The sequence below is a fragment of the Nuphar pumila genome, chromosome 13 (genome assembly GCF_984573655.1).
Source record: "Nuphar pumila chromosome 13, dmNupPumi1.hap1.1, whole genome shotgun sequence".
NCBI lineage: Eukaryota > Viridiplantae > Streptophyta > Magnoliopsida > Nymphaeales > Nymphaeaceae > Nuphar > Nuphar pumila.
The window spans coordinates 17,943,790-17,965,578 of record NC_143261.1 but is presented as its reverse complement, the minus strand read 5'-3'; the positions used below and the strand labels follow the sequence as shown (position 1 = coordinate 17,965,578).

Genomic DNA, 21,789 nt, shown 5'->3' with positions numbered 1-21,789 from the left:
AAATCATAAGTGTGTGTATGAGAGGTTGGCCTACCTCTCATGTGCATGCTTGAAAACTGTCAAATACATTTAGAAATAATTCAATTATATTGCATGTTGACAGTTAATAATAAGAGAGGATTAGAGGGTATTTTCACCAGGGAATTGGAAAGTTCTTCAGCCTGGTCTACGTAAAGGGTTCTCTATCATTCTCAAAATACATACCAAAAAGGAAACAGAGAGAACGAACTACAGTGAGAGAACATTTTTACCTAAGGATGTGAATACTCCATTTTTGGAGATCGAAAGCGCAACAACGTGCTTTCCCTGATCCTCCTCGATATGTTGCCTTCGGTGCATCAGACAACTACAAACCATCACTACCATACTCTGCATTGAGTGGTTCTTTCAGTTGTCATGATACTCTTTGATTCTAGAAAATATGATAGATGGGCCATCCAAACCCTTTATTTCTTATTTATCTAATGAACTTACCACAAGATTGATTCTCTTTTATTTCAGCCCCTTGATGAACATTGGCAAATAGCAAGTTAAGATGAAAGTATGAGACATTAGAAAGCACTATATATATATATATATATATATATATATATATATATATAGAGAGAGAGAGAGAGAGAGAGAGAGAGAGAGAGAGAGAGAGAGATCTGGTCTGCAAAAATGAGTGCATATGTTGTGAAGACAGACCAAAATAAAAAAATAATGCATTTTTTGCTTATTTTGTTGATAGTGTGCCTTACTTTTATGAAAACCAACAATTTTTACATGGAAAAAATGGGTTATCTTTTATAATTTAAAACATTTAGATGGAACGGTTGAGAGAGAGAGAGAGAGTCAATCCATTATAGCAACTCATTTCATTTTTTTGGTGCCGTAGGAAAAGGCTTAATATGTAGGAATATATAAGTTATTTGGTTGTGGTAACAAGAAGTGCGAGTGTGGTGACCATAAGGCTCTGTTGGGGGAACCCATGTTGGAGGGAGTTGAAAGGAGTTTTTGGAAGTAGAGCTATTAGAATTCAGGAGAAATGGATTTGGGATGTGCTGTAGACTCCCTTTTTTGTTTAGAAGACTAAACAACTACAATATATATATATATATATATATATATATATATATATATATATATATATATATATATATATATATATATATATATATATAAAATCTAAAATCCACATTTCTTGCTTTTAATGAATACAAATCTATTGATTAAATTTTTATAGTCAAGCTTTGTTATTATATCTTTTTTAATAGATAGCATAGTTAATCCATTTAATCTTTCTTATGACATAGTTCTTAGAGTTGTCGTTTACAATTTTTAAAATCTCTCTCTCTATATATATCTTAGTGGTCATCTGTAGATATTTACAATTGTAATTACTGGGAAAATATTGGCTACCCTCAAGTATACCATATCCACTAGTAGAAAAATCAAGGCATTTTTCTCATCCATCACATTTTCATTGTCATTCATATGATCTGTCTGGTCAAAAAGCATTTTAGATAATCTGATATTATTGTATAAGGAGCTCTTTTAAATACTTCAAGATTTAATGGTCCACAACGTGTAAAGATATCATTATTGAGAAAATCACGTCTTTACATCTAAATTTAAATGGAATACGCTGACTGCATCCATGGGGTCAAATTGACGAAATAAAGCTTGCGCCTATGAATTTTATATAGAAAGTATGGTACTCTAGAGTGTACATAATATTTTCTCACAATTGCCTAACTAGATAATTAATTTACCTATATTATTTAAGATTCTACCTCCCATCTCTCTCTCACACACACAAAGATTCGTGGACTCGATGATAGAGGATGGGGGTTTGACTTGCAAGTCTGGAAAAGTTTTAAAAAAATGGGGCACAAGTGCACATAATGTTTTTATTTTTAACCAATTATTTTTTGATATTTTACTATTTATAAGAGCTTTTTTATTGATATGCAATAAAAAATAGAAATTAAAAATATAACAAATAAAAACAGTACGAGTTAGTGACCAAATATGCATGTCTATCCTTGTCACCAAGGACATAGCTTTCGGTAATCATATTTGGAGAGTTACCATTGCAATTTCTAATGACTATTTTGAATAATTATTTTATATTATATTATTCAGGATTTTACCATTCATATCTTTACATGACTAGTTAACTATTGCCTTACTATTTATAATTACTTTACCTACACTATACCCTCCTTAATTTTCTCTTTTGCCAACTGTTTTTCTTTTTCTTTTTGGGAAAGTGGGGAGTGCTTAAAAAATAAATAAATAGATAATATTTTTATATAAATATATTAATATATTTATTTATTACAGAAAAACTTAGCATAATAAAATATAAAAAAGAAAATGGCCTAATTTTTAGGATATGTGATATTTTGAAAGTATCATTTTCTTTTTCAGGAATGTATAAGATTTGAAAATATCGCGTTGGGTCGGACCAGCCCAGACCCTCTGGGTCCAGACTGGGTGCAACTTTAAGGTTCCACTACCAGATCCGTGTCTCACTAGACCCAATGTAAACCAGGACTAGATCGGATCCCTGTATGTACATGCCTTTCAAACCCAATAAAATATTTATATCTATTCTTTATTTAAAAAAATTGGACGTTAAATGGAAATAAACTCAAACCCGGATCCACATATCCGGGTAACCAATTGGACCTATCTCATTCGTTTTGAACCCTAGCCCGTTCGGATCCAAACCGGGTCGTGATCAAGACAGATCCGTCCCGCTGACAGGCCTAGGTTCAACCATTTAAGTATCTCTCTCTCACTCAAGAAGCAGGAGAAAGAAGAAGAAGAAGAAGAAGAAGAAAAAAAAAAGATGGGGAATCGCACCGCCTTCATCTTCCTCCTCCTCTCGATTCTCTCCGCGACTGCATTCTCCGATCTGGTCATCCTCAAGTGCGATCGACGGGTGAGTCTAGGAATCTATCCGATCCCCTTCGCAATCTTCGAATTTTCCCATGTTCGCCTAATTGCTTTTCTTGCATCCTGTGGGATAAAACTGAACTTTAGCATCAGTCTCTCTAGGGTTTCTCTTGAGACACTCTTCGTGAACCTTGATTCACTTTTCTATAATCAAGTTGGAGTACTTATCTCACTGTGTGCTCTTTAATAAGCACTCGGGTTACTCTATCTTGCGTGCTTTTGGGAACGAGTGCTTTGGAAACATTGATGGATCGCTTCGTTTTAAGTTCTTCTCCGAAGGCGCGGATTCGTAAGTTTGTTGGTTATGATTCGATCAAGAAACTCGAAAAAAATCTGAATTCTAAGCATATTTGCTGTTTAAAGATACTTGCGCCGACGATATCTCGCCTTCGTTGTTTTGGCTATCAACTGTGGTGTTATGGACTTTACTCAAACTACGTATCCTTTTTTTTTGGGTTCGGGGGGTAGGGTGCGGTGGGGTGGGGGGAGGGGTGTTTCTCCATGTAGGTTTTGAGAAATACCTGTGTCTGCAAGCAAGGAGAGGTAAGTATTGGGGAGCCAAAAGTGCCTTTAATGCTATGACGTATGCTCCATTTGTAATATTAATAACAAGGATTGTGAAGATGACCCATAGAATATGTCATAATAAGATTTTCTTTTCGGTGAATCATCGCAAGAGCTTAAATTATGCAAGTTGATTTGCAAAATTGCCTTGATTTCGGTTTGTGACTGCCTCCTTCAAGCTTGCGATGGATGAGAAAAATGCCTTGATTTTAGGGACTCCACTAGAATTCTTTTCATTCCTGCTTCGGTTATGTGTTGGAGTTATTTTTTCTATTTCATTTTGTTGCAAATTGCATAGAAAATTTGCTGTTCAATTCCATTATCCTTTAAAATAGTGTTGAGAAGCATTTACTCTCCCCCTCAATCACTTGGGAGGGATTGTATTTGTCTTCATTGGTGCTTTTCAATATAGTTCTTGAAACTTTTAAAGATTTCAAATGCATTGGATGCATCCTCAAAGAAAGATATCCTTGTGAATCTTGAAAAATCATCTAAAAAAATGGTGTAGTAATGCAAACTAGAAAAAGAGGCTACAGTGGAGGGGCCTCACACGTCAGTATGGATCAACTCAAAGATTGAAAAAGCTCTCTTATTGGTCAAGATAAAAGGTATGAGTATGTCGACAAACTTGGCAAAGATGTTTATCTCAACAGTGAAAGGAGCAAGAAATAAACCTCTGCCACCCTTGTCATTCTTAACATTGGAAGTAATGAGAACTTTGAGCTTTTCTGAGATCCCACTGAATCACATAAATCTCTGCACACTACATTCCCTTAGTGTATGTGGTCTCTGGTGCCAAATCTTTCAAGAAAACATAGTTTATATTTCGGAGTAAATAATAATGATTTGAAACAAAAATAAGATTTCTATGGAAACGAGGCAGTATAAACACATATTTGATAGTAATATGGCCTTGTAAGAACAACAAATTAACATTTCCTTCATGTACAATTGAATGTGTAATTCCATATCCACTGATGATTGAACCACTACCTTTGTGAGGAACAAAAGAACTAAGTATGTCTTCAATTCCCATAACATGGATCGCTACCTTGTTATATTATGAACCCTTATGAGGAAAGAAATAATAGTGAGATCTTTAATGGATGAGTTAAGGGTTGCAACTACCTCTTGATTTTTGTTTCTTGCATTTCTAGAAAGAGAGGAATTGAAATTAGCATATTGAAAAATGAAAATTTTGAGTTTCTGACGAAGTGCAGCAACATTGTTACATAATTCTTGAGTATTGCTGATTATTGTTACTTCCTGGAGTAGAAAGTAAACCACAGCTACCGTTGTTATAACCTTGACCACATGGATGTCCTCCACTGCCTACATCACATCCAGCAATATCATATCCTCTTTTGAAAATTTCAGGCTGATTTATGTAATTTCCACTTCCATTACTACTATAATAACTATTCCTCTTTCTTGTCCTTGGAAATCACTTCTCTCCTTTCTATGTTCTCTATAATTTGCACTGTTATTGGAAAGCCATACTTCATGGCTGCTGCTGTTGGAATCCGACTTGGACTTCTTCTTACTTGGAAATAAAGACTCATAATGTATTAATATGGGGCAAAATTTAACAAATTGTGAATATAGAGGCTTTGTTGTGACACTTGTTACAAAGATTTTGAATCCAAGTCCACATAAAACTAATGTAAGTTATCACCATCATTGATCATAAATATTCTTAATCTTTGTCAGGTACTCCAAGATGGATTTCTCCTCCTTACTATGTATCAATTCTTCTCTATTAAGCTGGCTTGTGAAACTTTATGAATTGTGAAACTTTCTCCAAAGGCCAATATCAATAGTTAGGTTAATGACTTAGGTTAGAACTTAGAACCTATGTCACATGGACACTTCACCTAGCATGTGCATTTCGTACCAACGCGACACTCGGACACTTCATGGACATGAGTCACATGACAAAACACTTCATGGACATAGTCAAACCAATTTCCCACACAATCAACATTGTGTAATTAACTTTATCTATTTCCTTTTATGATCTATTTACTTATTTTATATTCACTTAAGTTATTTTTCTTTTAAATTTTCTCATCAATTACATTACATGTCAATTTCAACTTGGTTTCATTATCTGATGTTCCTAATTATAGAGATTTAGAATTATTGTTTTATACACACACATACATACATCTATCTGTGTACAGCCGTGACCCCTTGTCCTAATTTTTAAAATTTAGCGTATCGTACCTTGCATATCCGCATCGTGTCCCCTTCCACATTCGTATCCATGTGACACAGGTTAGAACCTCCTTACACAATGTTGAAGTTATCGAACCACCAAGACCTTGGTCTTTGGTCCTCATAGTGTGGAGTATGAATACAGACTTGTATAACTTGCCCCATTTCATCATTTTGATCTTTAATAAGAATTCATTAGGTGGTATTTAACCATTAATAGTGTCCAAGTCTCATATATCCTATTTAGGGAACTGTTGTGCCTTTTCTAAATGAAAGAAGATGCTACAGTAATTCACACTTTGGGAAATGCCAAAATTATTTGAATAAAAAGAGGATGATAGGTACATTAGGGCACAAGAGGGTTGAAAAAAGAACGTTCACACAAATAAAGTAGAACGAGTTATGAGTCTTATGACTAGTCTGATGCATAGGATGATATGGATAATATGCTGACATTGGTTATGATGGCAGTTTGGTGTCAATGATGCCATTAACAAATAAAGTGTAAAATGGAACAAAATTGAAGGAGATGACTAGGATAGAAAAAGAAAAGAACAAGATAGTGAAAATGATTTAGAAAGAGAACAATGATAATAAAGGTGAACATAAAGTACTGAAAGGGAAGATGCAAAAAAGAATCTAATGGTAGTGTTAGATTTGATGAAGGAGAAAATTATGGATCATACTAAAGAATGAAAAGAGATTGAGTAAGAGTAAAGAACAAAGTATGGCTTCAAAGAATATTGAACAATACTTAAGAAAGATAACAGATCAAAGATTTAATAATACCCGAACTTGAAACCTGGATCAATGGCTTTGATACCCTATAGAACTTTCGATACCATCTGAAAATACCTAGCAAATAACAAAAGAAGGTTAAGAGGTGACAAGTAGAAGACTTGGTTGTGAGTTGTGACCCCTGGTGTTTTTCACAATAGAGAGGAGTTGCTTTGTTTTATTTTTTTTATATGAAACAGGTCTGAATCAAAGTATAGGGAGATCCATTATATAATTTATATTATGATAATCGGAATGCTTTTATGATCACACTTAACCCTGTGCAACATGAGAAGGCAAAACATATTGACATAGAATCACAATTCATAATGTGGAAAAATAGAAGATAAGGAGATAGAAGCACAATTTGTTGGAACTAAAAACCAGATAGCTGACATGTTCAGCAAATTGTTTACCAAGACTTGGTATTAGTCCCTCAAAGGCAAGCTGTCCATGACGAGAAAGCATGCACAACTTGAGGGTGGCTGATATGAAGCGATATAAAGTGAAACTTTGTTATTTTCATATGTTTGTTATATATTGCAAAAGCAAACTGTAAGTTGTTGTATATTGCAAAAACAAACTATAAGTAAGGTTATTTGCAGTTTTTCATGTAACCCTACATGTTTAATAAAGTGGGCCATCCGGCTCATCCCACGCTGAAGGAATTAGTGAGCTACTCTTCTTTTCTTCAAGTGTTCTCCTTCTCTTGCAGCCTTGCCTCTTCTCTTACATTCTTATAATTTGGTGCTTGTGTTGGTAGGATGTTTCCTTTTTTACAATTATAAAAACGCATGGCATATATGGCATATTGAGTTACCCTGTTGAGTTCCTTGATAATTTCTGTCACTTAGGTGGGGTAAGGGTTGTCGATGATCATGATTTGTTGAAAGACGCAGAATGATGTTCTCGTACTAAAAAATTTCATTAATCTTACCCTTTTACATTTTAACTTCTGGTTACTGTTTTCACTTCTTTGTCATGCCATGTTCGCAGGTTGATTTGAGAACACATATTGTACGGGTTACTACTTCAATAAAGGTATAACACCATCGTTGGTTTTAGCAGTTATTTATATTTTATACTACACCTTTGCTACAATGCATCTAGAAATAAATATCTAATTGAATGACATGACTTCATAGAATAAAATACCATATGAAACTAAAAGAAGGTTGCTCAAACTTGTTTGCCACTCCATCTTTCAGAGGCTCAACATACCTTGACTCTACTGAGAGGGGCTTGTTGGTAACACTACAGTTGAACAAGTTCTGCTGGGTTCATTAAATTGAACTTTTACTTTGTTTTCTAGTTTTCTTTTGATTCGTCATATAATTGAGAGAACTTGCACCTTGTATGCATTGTAGTCTTGGCAATCCTCATTTTATGACACACACACATGCACACATTCGAGCAGGGTGTTTTTTGGCCATTGATTATGCCCCATCCACAGATGCCATTGCACCTTATATTAAACCAGGGGATTTTTGTTTCCTTTATTTCTAGGATAGTGGACACCATAGCCACCAATATTCATTCTGGACAATCTCTTGCCATGGATTTTTCTTGTAGTTTTTTTTCCAAATGTTTTTTTTGGGGAAAATTTCGGCATTTAAAAAAAATTTAAAATATAAAGAATAGTCAAAGAAATTAAAGGATAAGGGTTTTGTATTAATTTTTCTTGCAAAAACATAAAGAAATAAGTACAAAGTCCTTAAAATGCTAAAGAATAAAAAAAGAAGACATAGGCCTAAATGTATCAAAACAGAAAAAAATAAAAAATCTCTTGAAAATATCACGACATTTATTTTTTGGTGATATTTTACTGATATTATTGGCTCGCCAAAAATATGGATAATATTGCTATATTTTCAAAACATCAGTGATATCGGTGACTATGGTGAACAGTTTCCCTTCTCTTTTTATCCTTTCTTCCTTTTAGCTTCTATTTGAGGTGTCAAAATGGTTTCTTGGAAATCCTGATGCCCTCTCCTATTTAAGAGCTTGGAGACAACAAAGACAAAAAGGAGAAAGGATTTGGCAACATTAAGTCCTCATTACGACATTTAAATGTGCACCATCACTAGGTAGTTTTGCCAAACCCAAAAGCTATATGTGGCTGCCCATTCTCTTTATCCAGTAAACAAGATGGACTTTACCGGTAGATCACAGAAAGGGTGACAACCTTGACCAGAAACACTCATTTTACATTGGGGATATCCTATCCCAATTCTGCTAAGAGCAATAAATCACTGAGCAACATACTAATAGCAAATTGCTGAATCAGTTTGTCTCCAATTCTTTTCTCAAGATTAACATCGATGAAGCAGGCTATGCATCAATTTCCAGCAGTCCAGCAACCCAGAACATAGTTTGTGCAGTTCATGACTTTAGCAATAAATCTCAGCCACATAACCCATAAAATACATGAAGGGGAATGGACAAATGATCTGAAATCGAGAGATGTAATTATAAACACTTGTTAACTAGGTGAAAAAAAGAAAAGGGTACGAAGCCCCTAATGCAATAACTTTAACATTGGGAGGCCTTGTTTTGTTGACTTGACACCCAAAAAAAATACTCACCAAGTTCACTTTAGTCCTTATTCACCTCAAACCTGGTTGATATAAACCTGAAAGATGAATCTCAGCGCACAGCAAGCAGCTGCAGTAACTGATTTCAGGTGGTAAAACTGAAAGGTGTAAGAAAAAAGATCTTTACAAAACCTTAGATACCAAAATAATTTCCACATAGATGGAGTATGAAGGAAGAACAAATCTCCAAGGGCAATTTTGTTGGCAGGATAAAGAGAAAAGAAAAAAATTTGAAAATTGCTGTGTGCACGTGGATAACTCTTGGTTCTTGGAAATGGCTGATGGAAAGAACTCAGTGCAAGAAAAGTAAAAAATTATTCGGGATTGAAGATGATAATTAGAATGGTTTGTTTGAATTTTTTGATGATTGGAAATATTAACACTAATAAATGATGTCAGCTGCTGATGTGGCATTGCCGCATTGTATATGTTTATAAACAAAATGGAGATGAATCACAAGTCTACTAATCAGGAAAATGCTGAACCAAGGTTGCCAAAGTAGGAAGCGCAAGCGAGAAACGATACTGGAAGTGGAAGCGAGAACCAATTTATTTTAAAATATATAGGAATCAGGAAGCGAGGAATAAAAAAACAATATAAGAATTGAATGGGAATCGGAGAAAGCACATCGAATTGAGTGAGAAGCGTGAGAGGAAACATACAAAAAAATGAAAAGTAAAGTGAGAGGACACATAAGAATAATAGATGAAGCGTGTGAAACACATAGGAAAACCGTGGGAGAATCGAGATTCTCATCAAGTTTCGGAAGCGAGGAGTATCGTGCTTTCAAAGCGAGTTTTCAGGATGCGGGCTTCCCACCTATCTAAGAAACTTCCAGTAACTCTGTGTTGAACCTACAAGAATTGAATTAATAATAGAAGCACTGAATGACAGCTCTATGACTTTGTAAAAATACTCATGATTAGGGATGCACACGAGCCGGGTTCGAGCGGAGCGTGGGCTGGCTCGGCTCGGCTTGAGAAAAAATTTTGGTTGTTCAAGCTCGATTACCTTTTGCCTGGGATTGGCTCGAGTCGAGCTCGAGCAAAGCTTGGCTTGGCTCGTCTCATCTCGAGCTGAATACCTTTTAATTTAATTTTTTTAAAAGCTTTTGAAAATCGTGTCAAAAGCCTTTTTGAAAGAAGGGAAGACAATGGGATTTGAACTCACGCCACTTCCAGGAAAGACCAACAACCTACCCATTAAGGTAGGACCTTTCTTTATAACCATATTATGAACAAAATAATACATATATAAAATCTAATATCTTTATATACCTATGTGAGCTGAGCTTAATCGGGCTTAGCGAGCTTATCCGAGCTTGACTGGCTGTTCAAGGTCAGCTCGTTTATGTGTACCGAGTCTGAACCCTTGTTCAAGCTCGGCTCATTTATTTTTTCGAACGAGTTCGAGCTGAGCTTAAATAGGTTGAGCTTGAGCCGAGCCCGAGCTAGCTCGACTCGTTCTGCATCCCTACTCGATAATAAGAATATAGCCAGTTTCTCATTCATTCATGAAAATTAGGCATTGACCACCCAAATATACAATATAATACAATATACTGAGGCGAAATATTAAGCAGTGCATCTAAAAGAAGGAAATCCAATAAAAATAAAAAATGAGCTGTGAAGAAACAAAATTGCCAATAGTCCATGATGATATATAGGAATATACATTAACATACTTCACCATGAAGGGTATGTATAGTCATTGTGGTTCTCCAGGTTTTTGTCCTAATTAAACATTTTCAGTAATCTGACCTTTGAAAGTCTCTGGACAAGGGAACTTGTTCCTGGATGAATTTTCATCTGTTAATATAATCTCTTATGCTTGTTTTGTAGGTTGAAAATACTGGGCCTGCTGTGGTTTCTGAATTTTTAGTGGCCCTTCCCAATGTTCAGGCCAAAAATTTGTCATACTTGAAGGCATCTACTTATGAAGGAAAGGGAAAGGCCAAAGGTTCCTCTGTAGGTTTAGCAGTGAACATGGTGCAACAAGATGGAATGCCACCAGATATTACAGTATATTCAGTTTCCCTGCCCAAAAAAGTAAATCAAGGAGGGAGTCTGTCCTTTGATGTGCTTTCAGTGTTTACGCATTCTCTGAGACCTTTCCCTGAAGAAATAACACAGGCAGATATTCAGTTAGTCTTATACCAGGATAGTGCTTATTATCTGTCCCCATATGAAGTTAAGGCTCAGTCCCTTGCTCTTCAAGTTCCTAGTCCAAGAGTTGAGTCATATACCAAACTTCCCAATACGAAATTTGTGGAGTCAGAGATAAAATATGGTCCATATGAGAACCTCCCTCCCTTCTCATTCAAACCAATAATAGTTCACTTTGAGAATAATCGGCCTTTTGCAGTTGCTCAGAAGTTGGTTCGTGAAATTGAAATTTCTCACTGGGGGAGTATTCAGGTGACTGAGCATTATAGTCTTGTACATGGGGGTGCACGCAATAAGGGTGGATTTTCCAGGTAAGATTTTTCCATCATGTGGCTCTCTTCCATGATTCACTTGTGGATATGGATTTTGACACATCATTATGCAGGATTGAGTATCAAGCTAGACCCGACATTCGCGGGGCATCATCATTTAGGCATTTTGTTGCACGGTTACCGCCCAGAGCTCATTCAATCTATTATAGAGATGAGATTGGCAATATTTCAACATCAAATTTGTGGTCTGATTCTCGAAAGGTTAAGGACTTGAAGCTTTTGATGAATGAAGAATCTTGAACTTTTTATTTATATCAGAAGATATAAATGCAAATTCACACTGTTTAACATTATACAGTTGGCAATAGTAGCTTATGTGATATTCAGGTGAGCTGTTTCTCTCTGCAGACAGAACTGATGGTTGAACCCAGATATCCTATATTTGGTGGTTGGAAGACAGCTTTTACTATTGGCTATGGTTTACCACTCCAGGACTTTTTGTTCGAGTCAGAGGGAAAGCGAGTCCTTAATTTCTCTTTTGGTTGCCCTATTGATGAAGTTGTCGTTGATAATCTTGTTGTAAAGGCAGGTATCTCAGCTCATAGTCTTGTTTTTTCTTTTTCTTTTTCTTTTTTGAGACAAAACAGATTTTTAATAATGAAAATATGTAAGCAAAAAATAAAATATTTGACATAGGCATATGTTTTAGTTTTTGCTGTTCATGAATAATGGTTTGTGATTTTTTTTTTAGTGTAACAAATGCATAGTATTTCTTCCAGTTGAAGGCTATAGCTCCAAGGGTTCTGCCATAATATAGGGTAGATTCCTAGAGTATTGAGTTGGCATGTTTCTGCATGGCTGATCTATTTTTCCTTTTGTTTTAGCTGTGTTAAAACACATTGCTATGCACTATTTGTCTATGTGTATGTTATTCCTTTTTTTTTTACCCCAATGTCATATTAGTGCACCTAACAATGCATAAAACCTGCAGGTGGTTTTGCCAGAAGGATCTAAGGATATGTCTGTCCATATTCCTTTTCATACAAATGAACGGAAAGAGGTCTTCATCAATACTCATATTTGGTGGTTGAGCGATTATTTTATTTACTTTCGTGTTCTGATGTTTTTGTCATCAAACGGTGTGGTTATTGTTACATACCATTTATGATGCTTCAAATCAACTGCAGATTAAATTTTCACACCTTGACTTTTTTGGGAGGCCGGTGGTCATCTTGGAGAAGGAGAATGTCGTTCCTGAGCATAATAAACATTTTCAAGTACGTGAATTTGATAACGTATTTCAATCTTTATGATGCAGATGCTTTTCTTTTGCTGCCATGAAATCAATGAATGGTTGTGCTGGAGTTTTGTCTTTCCAAATGATAATGAATAAAGAAATATATTACTTAGCCGATCCATGAACAATTTTTTTATATGATGTGGCAGAATGTGAATATGCATGAAAATTTGCCCAAGCTGAGGTTTGATGGAACTCTAAGCTTAGACCCATTGGTTAAAGATAGTGTAGCACTCTGGCTGTGTAACTGTGTTAATTCATTCAGCGTATAGTAATGGCGAGCTGGAATCCATGATGACAGTGAACATGGTCATGACTTTTGAACTATTGTACACTCAGTATCCGTGATTCAGATGTTATATTTAATAGGTAGATGGAGGAATTTGGAAGTGCTTTCTCTGTAAATATCCTGCCATTTGCTAATCTGTGATGACAATCACCTTCAAATTTATCAAAGTCTAGCATTTCCGCAGCTGCCATAAATGACCAGCAAGGTCGATGACAGTGAGTATCAACATTGGTTCTCATTATAGCGTTAACATTGCCAATGGATAAAGAGCTGCAATAGGTCTCCAAGTATATGCAGTAGATAGGAAAGTAGAGGAAAACTTGGAGACAAAATGACTTCATATATTGCTATTGAATGAAGGGGCTCACAAAACCAAAATACAAGAGCTAAAGATAATAAAATCTACCTATATACCATAGTCACCAGTGTCGGTCTTGCAGTAATATCGTGAAAGTTTGTTCTCTGGAGAATTTGACAATGAAGTGGTTCTATAGGAGCATCCTGTGGATTTATATTCAAAAAATAAAAGATAAAAAACATAAACAAAACATTCTATGCAATTGTAATATTTTTATTATGTTTTTTTTTTCAGTACATTGTGATATTTTTAGTGGCTGTTATCAGCAAATCAAAGAACATATGAAATTGGCAGAGAGACAAATGCCCCAGCCCCTGATGAAACTGCACAAGCTACATACTAGGGATGGCAGTGGACCGGGGGTGGGGCAGGGGACAAGGTCTCCACCTTCGCCCTGTCTCAAAATTCTACCCTCCATCCCTGCCTCCATCCCCGCACGGGTTTTGATTTTAACCTCCATCCCCATTTCATGTCCTCCATCCCCTGTCCAAACGGGGCGAGGCAGGGCAGGGCCCCGTTCCCTCTCAGTCCACTGCCATCCTTAAAGAGTATATTAGCATTTTACTAACGGGGATCGGTGATGAGGCGGGGTGGGGGAAAGCATAAGTCCATCCCCGCTTCCATCCCCATTTCATGTCCTCCATCCCCGGTCCAAACATGGCGAGGCGGGGCCCCATTTCCCCCCGGTCCACTGCCATCCCTACTACATACTTGTGTGTGTGTGCTACATACAAACACTAGCTAAAAGGAAGGTGATTAGTTCTCTTGAATTTCAAAATATAAGCTTCAGTATTTTATCTTCTCAATGTGTGTTAGCTAAGTCAACTATGATGTAATCTTTTGTGTTTCCTCAAGAAAAACTTTTATTTTACAGTAAAAAGGAAAAAAAAGGAACCCCTTAAGATCAGGATAAATAGCAGATGGTTAAGTGGCATCATAACCAAAAAAGTTTTTGTTATCATTTACAAAATTCTTATAAAGTGGACGGATTTTGCCAAACTACTCTTACATCAACTACTCTCTCTCTCCCTCCCTCTCATTCACACACATGCATGCACACAGGCAAGCATGCAAATAGACACAAATGCATTTAAAATACGTGAAATCACTGAAATTACGGCACATAACACTGAGAACTATGTCACATGGGTGCGGGTGCGACACAGGTGCGGCGCAATTTCAAAAATTTTGGACACGGGGACTCGGCTATATATATATAGAAGCAATAACATAGCAACAAAAAAAATTTATTAGCAATTTCATTGTCATTTATCAGTACATGAATATATAAAAATATCAAGTTTTTCAGTAGAGAAAATATGACTTGCATATGAAAATATACATCTTACAGGAAGAGGGCACATTCATGTTTCAGTTACCTTTGCTCTGGCTAAATCCTGGTTGTACTGTATTTATATTCCTTTAAATTGATAAATTGAAAGATATTTCAAAGCAACTTTCTAGTAGGCAGCTCACCCTTCGTTGGAGGAATCACGCTTCCCCTTAAAGATCACACATCACCAATCAAGTGGACTGCAGTTGCATAGACTGTGCAATGCAGTCTGTGACTGTGCACAGTCACAGACTGTGCAGTTGCAGTTGCACAGACTGTGCACAGTCAGACTGTGCAACTGCATTGCAGTCTGGTTATATATATATATATTTTTAAAAAAGTTATATAAAAAATGATTTTTTGTTTGTTTTTCGTCTTAAAAATGGACATTTTTGGACTTGGTCAAAGTTGACCGAGTCCAAAATGTGGACGGACTCGGCCTCGACTCTTTGACCGAGTCCGACTCGGCGTTGACCGAGTCTGGGCCGAGTCCGAAGCCGCACCCGTGTCCGCACCCGTGTCGGGGCGTGTCGACTCGGGTGCGGCGCCTCCCTAGCTGAGTCCGTGTGACATAGACTGAGAACTAGTTAAGAGCTATATGATATAAAAATTACGGCAATGGCTGATCCATTTTATGTCCTATTCTCTAGGCATGATTATGCAGTCAATTCAAAACAATTCCTCTGATTCTGCATGAAATATCACTCTATCAGAGCCTTTTTTGTACACTTTTGAAAGAAATTAAATCCATTTATGTTAATCAATTCAATTCAGTTTGCTAGGAATCACTGTCAAGTATCAATTAAATGATGAATCAGATGCAAGAACACATTGTAGTTATGTCTATCCTGTCAAATTGTCCATCAGCTGTTGTTGAAGCATCCAATTGATGTCTTCTTGAACTAAATAATGCTTCCATATAATGTGATTTTCCTCTTTTCTTTCAGGTTTATTACAAATTCAACAACCTATCAATGCTACAGAAGCCAATGATGCTGATTTCTGGATTTTTCCTCTTTTTTGTCGCTTGCATTGTGTTCAAGCACACAGATGTATCAATCTCAAAGTCATCTGCTGCATATATTGCAAAACTGCAATGGGATGAGGTAATCAAATTATGAAATCAAAATTTTAATGTGATGGCCTTATTGACATTCTCTCTTCAAAATAGCATTTGTTCATGCAGTAAAGGAAAATTTGAAAAATGAGCAGAGTGGTTTCTATTATTTGAGGCATTCATCCTTTTCTTTGAGAAACTATTCATGTGAAATGTTAGAAATTCACTCATCTGATGGACTTGAAAAATTTCTGATTGAAAAGCTGAATGAACCAGGTCAAATGAAGAGCATAAACAAATATTGATATCCTAAGTTTATGAAATATTAATGCATGAAATCAACAGACCTTGACATCCAAAGTCTTCATTTTTTAAGTTATACTCCAAAAGTTTTTATTGCATCTTCTAGTAGAAGCTTCGTCTTTTTCAAAACATTGGCAAGAAAACTTGTTTTTTTGATGGAAAAAATTTAGAGCATGAATATTTACATTTAGAAAAAATACACTCCAAAAAAGTCTAATGTGGATCAAATTTGATCCGATCTTGGGTTTGGATCATGTCATGTCTTGGATTCAAACCCATAGTTCCTATACTCTAACTTGATTTCCATGGAAAAACTCATATAGATGTCCATTTTTTTGTTTCTTTGTATAAAACTAAAATCAAGAAGCCCTTTGAAAAGCTGCTTACACTTCAGAAATACATGATCTAAAATCCATTTCCTACTAAACAAATGCACATCACATCTGTAGGGTCTGATATACAAAAGAATAAAAAAAAAGGTAGGAAAAAAGTGGCGATTTCTCCTATATATATATATATATATATATATATATATATAGAGAGAGAGAGAGAGAGAGAGAGAGGAGGGGGGGGGGGGGGAGGAGAATTGGTTCAGAGCAAAAAAAAAATGAGATTATGAATTAAAGTTATGGACAAACCGATCCTATGGGTCCACTTGTAACAAGTCTATATTTCCTATATAGGTTTCATTTGTGGTGGGGAATAATTGAAGAATTAACCACAAGTACAATAGATACATGTTACCAATTGGAAGTATCAGGGGATGTTACTAAGGGAGTGGAACATGTTGTAGTAGTAAGGCACACACACACGTGTAGATATGCATGAGTTGTTAATTGTTTTCAAGAATTTAAGTTCAGTTTTTCACTTGGGAGCACAATACGAGAAAACACAAAAGGAAAACAAAGAAAAATTTTATAGTGTTATTTGTGGAAATATATAAAATAAGAAAATATAGCATATATAGAAGGGGGAATTGAAGATAATTTCATTTTAAAAAGGAAAAATAACATCTTATTTTCACAATTATATTAAGCTGATAGCTTCAAATTATCATGATCAAATAAATTTAACAATAGTTTTTATTTAGATGTCACTGTGTGCGTGTGACTGCACATTTCCACCTAATAAAGCATAATTTTGCCATCGTTATATTGTTCTTAATTTTTCTTTTAAGTTTGAATGCTCTGTTCTTGTAAATTGACATTGGAGTGTATAGATAAAGGCCATGATTTACCAACACATAGATCTTCTCCATATTGGATTTTGGTCTTAAATTAGGTGCAAGCAGCTATTCAGAATGTGCAGAATGTTCTCAGCCGTTGTATAGCTGTTGACCAAAAGCTTGAGGCTTCATTGCATGAACTATCCAGGACAGGGGATGTTCAAGCTTGTAAAACTGCTCGAAAGACAGCTGATGGATTGCTCAAGGAACTATTGAAGGAGTTGAAGCCTACACTTGCATTCTTGCAATCGTCAGCACAGGCTACACAAATATGGCCAAAGGTTTGATGCCTTGTTTTTGTTTTTCTTTTTTAGCTTACCATTTGCTGTGTCTAGTCTTTTACATCGTCTTCTTTCACTCAAGGCAAATGGCTAGAGTTTTTGAGATTTTTTTTGTAAATCAAATCCAATAAAATGGATGACCCTGACATGGGTATATTTGTGCTTGTAAGGTTGCTCATTGTATTGATGCATGTAGTGTTATTTAATTCATGTATTGTTATACATTTATGTTTTGTCTTCTTTTGCTCATGGCTAATGGCTAGAGTTTTTAAGAGGAAAATTTTGTAGAATCAAATCCAATGAAATGGGTGACCCTGACATGGATATATTTGTGTTTGTAAGGTTGCTCATAGTATTGATGCACGTAGTGTTGATTAATTCATCCATATTTTAGCAAAGAACAAATTAATATTGTTATGACAATGAAGCCGTTGATGACATTTCTCGAACTAGATTTTGATGATGAATAAGTGAATCAACTGCATTTCAGCTAAGGCAATGAACAAATATGACAAGAATTGAAGAATTCGATGAAGAATCTTTAAAGACTAGTGTGCAAATGTAAATTTCATTAAATGTCTTAGATTCTTGTAAGAGCCTTACTTAGAGTGCATATTTCAATTGCATTTCACCTAAAAAGTCTTTAGAAAAACTTTTCTAAAAGAACCTTTGATGAAAATCATTTTAGAAAACTCTTTACTTAATCTTTCATGTTTATTAGTCGACCATCAGACTCACTAGTCAACCAACTTTTTTTAAGCTAAAACGTCAACTTTCTGAATTAGTCGACTAATCGACTCTTAGTCGACCAGACAAAATGTCTGTTTTCTAAAAAATTTAGCAGCAGTTGACTACAGGTTTTCCTAGTTGATCAGACAGAATGTGTGTTTTCAGAAAAATTTAGCAGGAGTCGACTGAAAAGTTTTTCAGTCTACTGATGATGTTGTCAGTTGACTAACTTTTCTTTAGCCGACTAAGTTGCAAACTTCAGATTTTAAAACGGCTATGTTAAACTCAGTAGTCGACTGACGATAACTGTTAGTCTACTAATATTTGATTTCAGTTGACTAACTACTATTCCAGTCGACTAATTTTGCCGTTTTTTCGGAAACTTTTAAAAGGCGTGTCTTTTCATTTTTCAAACGAATTGACCGTTCAAAAGTGACTGTTTTGACACCCCTTCGTACCTTCAACGTATGAAATCTTTCAACTATAAATATGAGTGCATTTCACACTAAAAAACATCGAATCATATCGAATTACATTGAATTACAAAGATCGAATTCTTTGTTTTTCACTCATATTCATTCAAGTATATGTTTTCTTACTCACTTGATATTTTCACTCTAGTTTTTCACTCAAATTCCTTTGAGAGAGTGAATTCATGAGTTGAGTATTTCAACAACCTCAAAAGCTAATTGCATTCATAAGAAGGGCTCGTAGGTTGATTGTAAGTTTGCTTACTTATATTTTTCTGTAAAAGAAAATGACTCCTTGGTTTAAAGGAGTTGTTTGCTTTCAGTAGGTTTGTTACTAAAAGTGAGACCAGATTTGGTCTGTATATTCTTGTGGTGACACATGGTTGATAGTGAAAATCTCAAGCGGGTTTTGCTTGGGGACTGGATGTAGGTCAAGAAGACCGAAGCAAGATAAATTCTTGTGGTTTTTTTTTGTGTGATTGCTTTGTAAATCTCAAAATCCTTCAAAATTTCAAAGACGTTATTTAAAAGCATTATTCACCCCCCCTCCTCTAGTGCTCGTTGCCTCGATCCTACAACACTTTCAAATATGATTTTATTTCTTCGTCTTTTTCCCTATTCTTGTAGAAAGTATGTTTTTACAAAAGATCTTTCTCAGATTCTGGAGATTTCTCTTGTTCCATGTTTTTTTTTCCTTTGGTGCTCCTAAATAGATCCATGAAATAAAGATGCTGGAGCAGGGGTAAGCTGCAGGATCCATCCTAGGCATCAGTTGCCTTCAGTTATTGGGATCACTTATAACCATGCTTACCATCTGAATCCAATTCCCTGGTTTTCTTACTAATAATCAATCACATGGGCACTGCTGCTTGTGCATGATGATTCATGTATGGGAGCAGAGTTATGTGCATTGTTTACATAGTGCATTTTACTCCAATTTTGAGATGCATAATTAACCAAGTCTGTGGTAGGACACGAGGAGCTGCATATTTTCATATATTTTGAAGATAGATGGGCCAAAGGATTGGACGGTCTTGCACGGTTATTTGCGTTACAACTCAATTGCAAACTGTCTTCACTTGAAGAGTTGATTGACCATGGCTTTCTAACTCCGTCGGAATTCATATATTAGTTCTCTGTGCAGGGATTTTTTTTTCTTCCATGTACTCAGTTTATATTATAAATGCATTTGCAGGTGGAGGAGCTTGTTGCAAAGGAGAAAGAGAAGCAGGAGAAGCTTTTGATCAAGCATTCTATTGTTATGGATGGCTATGAGAGGAAGTCCAGTGGGCGGGATATCGCCAATCGTGTTGTGGTTCACGACCAGAGGCTTGCTGTCTTGAACCAAGAGGTTGATGAGCTTCTTGATGCTATTGATCAAATCTGAAAAAACTGCTAGCTGATCAAAATGGAAAGCAAGAGAATTGTGTTAGCTAGTGCCTGTTATTTTGTTTCTTCTGCTTAGGCATATGAGTGATGTATGTACACTTGCAACAAGATTTTCTTCTAACAATTTTAAATTAATATAAGATGGTAAAAGGCGTTTGTAATATATATTGGACTGCCATCTTTGATGTTTCTTGGTGCTCCCTGACACGCTGGGTAATTCAGTCTCAGTTAAAAGCAACAGAAACCCTGTTATATAAGTAAACATTTTTTTCATAATATTGTTATATTGTTGAATAAATCTTTCTTTTTTTTTGGATAGGCAAGCTGGGGTTTGGCAGACCCCTATCAGTTATACAACTACACCATTGGGTTTTGAACCTGCAACGTCCCAACACATGGGGACGTGCACTAGCTTCTCCTACCAGACAAGCGGAGCCTTGGTGGGTCGAATGAATCTTTCTGGAACTACTCTCTCTCTCTCTCCCTCTCTCTGGTTGGTTTGGCAATGCTTAGTGCTCATGATAAAGTCATTTTTTGCTCAAATGCATACAATCCTGTAAATCCTGGCTAGGGAGCGTCCACTGTTTGCCATTTGACATAGGATGACTATGGTTCGAAAACTATGGAGGGCTTCTCTTGCTGCAACGTCAAAGCTGGGTGTACTCGGTGTGATGATGGCTTGTTAATGTCATGATGGTGGTTTTACATTGTGACAATTGATTGCTTGTTGACAATGATCATGAGATGAAGGATAATGGGTCTGATATATAAATCCGAAATTACAGGCTGCGTTGTGTTTAACATTTGAATCCATTTTTGGAACTGGTAGACTCGATGGCGCACAACAGAATCTCATCCATCATGTTCAAAATGGGCGAAAGCATACGATCGCCTTGACTGGCGCTTCTTAGAGGATGCATTCTGGAGAATAGGCTTTGCGGAATTTTGGACCCAACCAATTATGTTGCGGTGGTCATCTAAAAAATTTCTATAAGAACCTTTGGTGTTCAAGTTTTGCATTAGACTTGAGAATTGTAGTCGAATCCTCTCGATGTCAGACAGGTTAATTCTAATTAAATCCTTTCAATGGATGTCATGTTTTTTACTCTGGAGCTCGGTTATTCACCAAATGAAGAGGATTATGTGTTAGTTTCTCTGGTATGATTCACCCACCAACTACCATTTTCACTAGCAGAACAGGGTTCGGCGGTATTGCAGGTAGATTCCAATCCTTGGGCCAGGCTTATTCACTGCAAATACCTTTAGAGGACTTCAATTTGGCTCTCTAATTTTGTTTCAAGAGGATCTCACAGATGGAAAAACCTAATGCATGGCCTGCATAGTATCCAATAAGACATCCAATGGCATCTGGGTAATGGCCTGTGATTTTCTTTTTGGCTAGACCCATGGGCCTCCCCAAAACCATTGATCGAATATCTTGGATTTCTATTATCCAAGACTTTAATCCAGTTTCAAGCATTTTTAGGAATCGATGGCAGGTAGGTTTCGCGATTAGAAACCAC

At 36.1% G+C, this 21,789-nt stretch overlaps 1 protein-coding gene across 1 annotated transcript; it reads left to right on the top strand.

Moving 5' to 3' along the window:
* Positions 1-2,802: 2,802 nt before the first annotated feature.
* Positions 2,803-20,429, top strand: LOC149817962 (dolichyl-diphosphooligosaccharide--protein glycosyltransferase subunit 1A-like). The gene is made up of 10 exons (XM_089985999.1): positions 2,803-2,932; positions 7,501-7,545; positions 10,940-11,574; positions 11,649-11,796; positions 11,944-12,120; positions 12,527-12,595; positions 12,723-12,812; positions 15,760-15,918; positions 17,454-17,678; positions 20,073-20,429. Exons 1-10 carry the CDS (start codon positions 2,840-2,842, stop codon positions 20,262-20,264), a joined length of 1,833 nt encoding a protein of 610 aa, XP_089842125.1. The 5' UTR covers positions 2,803-2,839; the 3' UTR covers positions 20,265-20,429.
* The last annotated feature ends 1,360 nt before the right edge of the window (positions 20,430-21,789 follow it).

Excerpts from the sequence above, each read along its gene's own strand:
- LOC149817962 (XM_089985999.1), top strand. The coding sequence starts at position 2,840 with ATGGGGAATCGCACCGCCTTCATCTTCCTCCTCCTCTCGATTCTCTCC. Across the intron at positions 2,933-7,500 it reads TCCTCAAGTGCGATCGACGG|GTTGATTTGAGAACACATAT; the intron begins GTGAGTCTAGGA and ends CCATGTTCGCAG. Across the intron at positions 11,797-11,943 it reads TGTGGTCTGATTCTCGAAAG|ACAGAACTGATGGTTGAACC; the intron begins GTTAAGGACTTG and ends TTCTCTCTGCAG.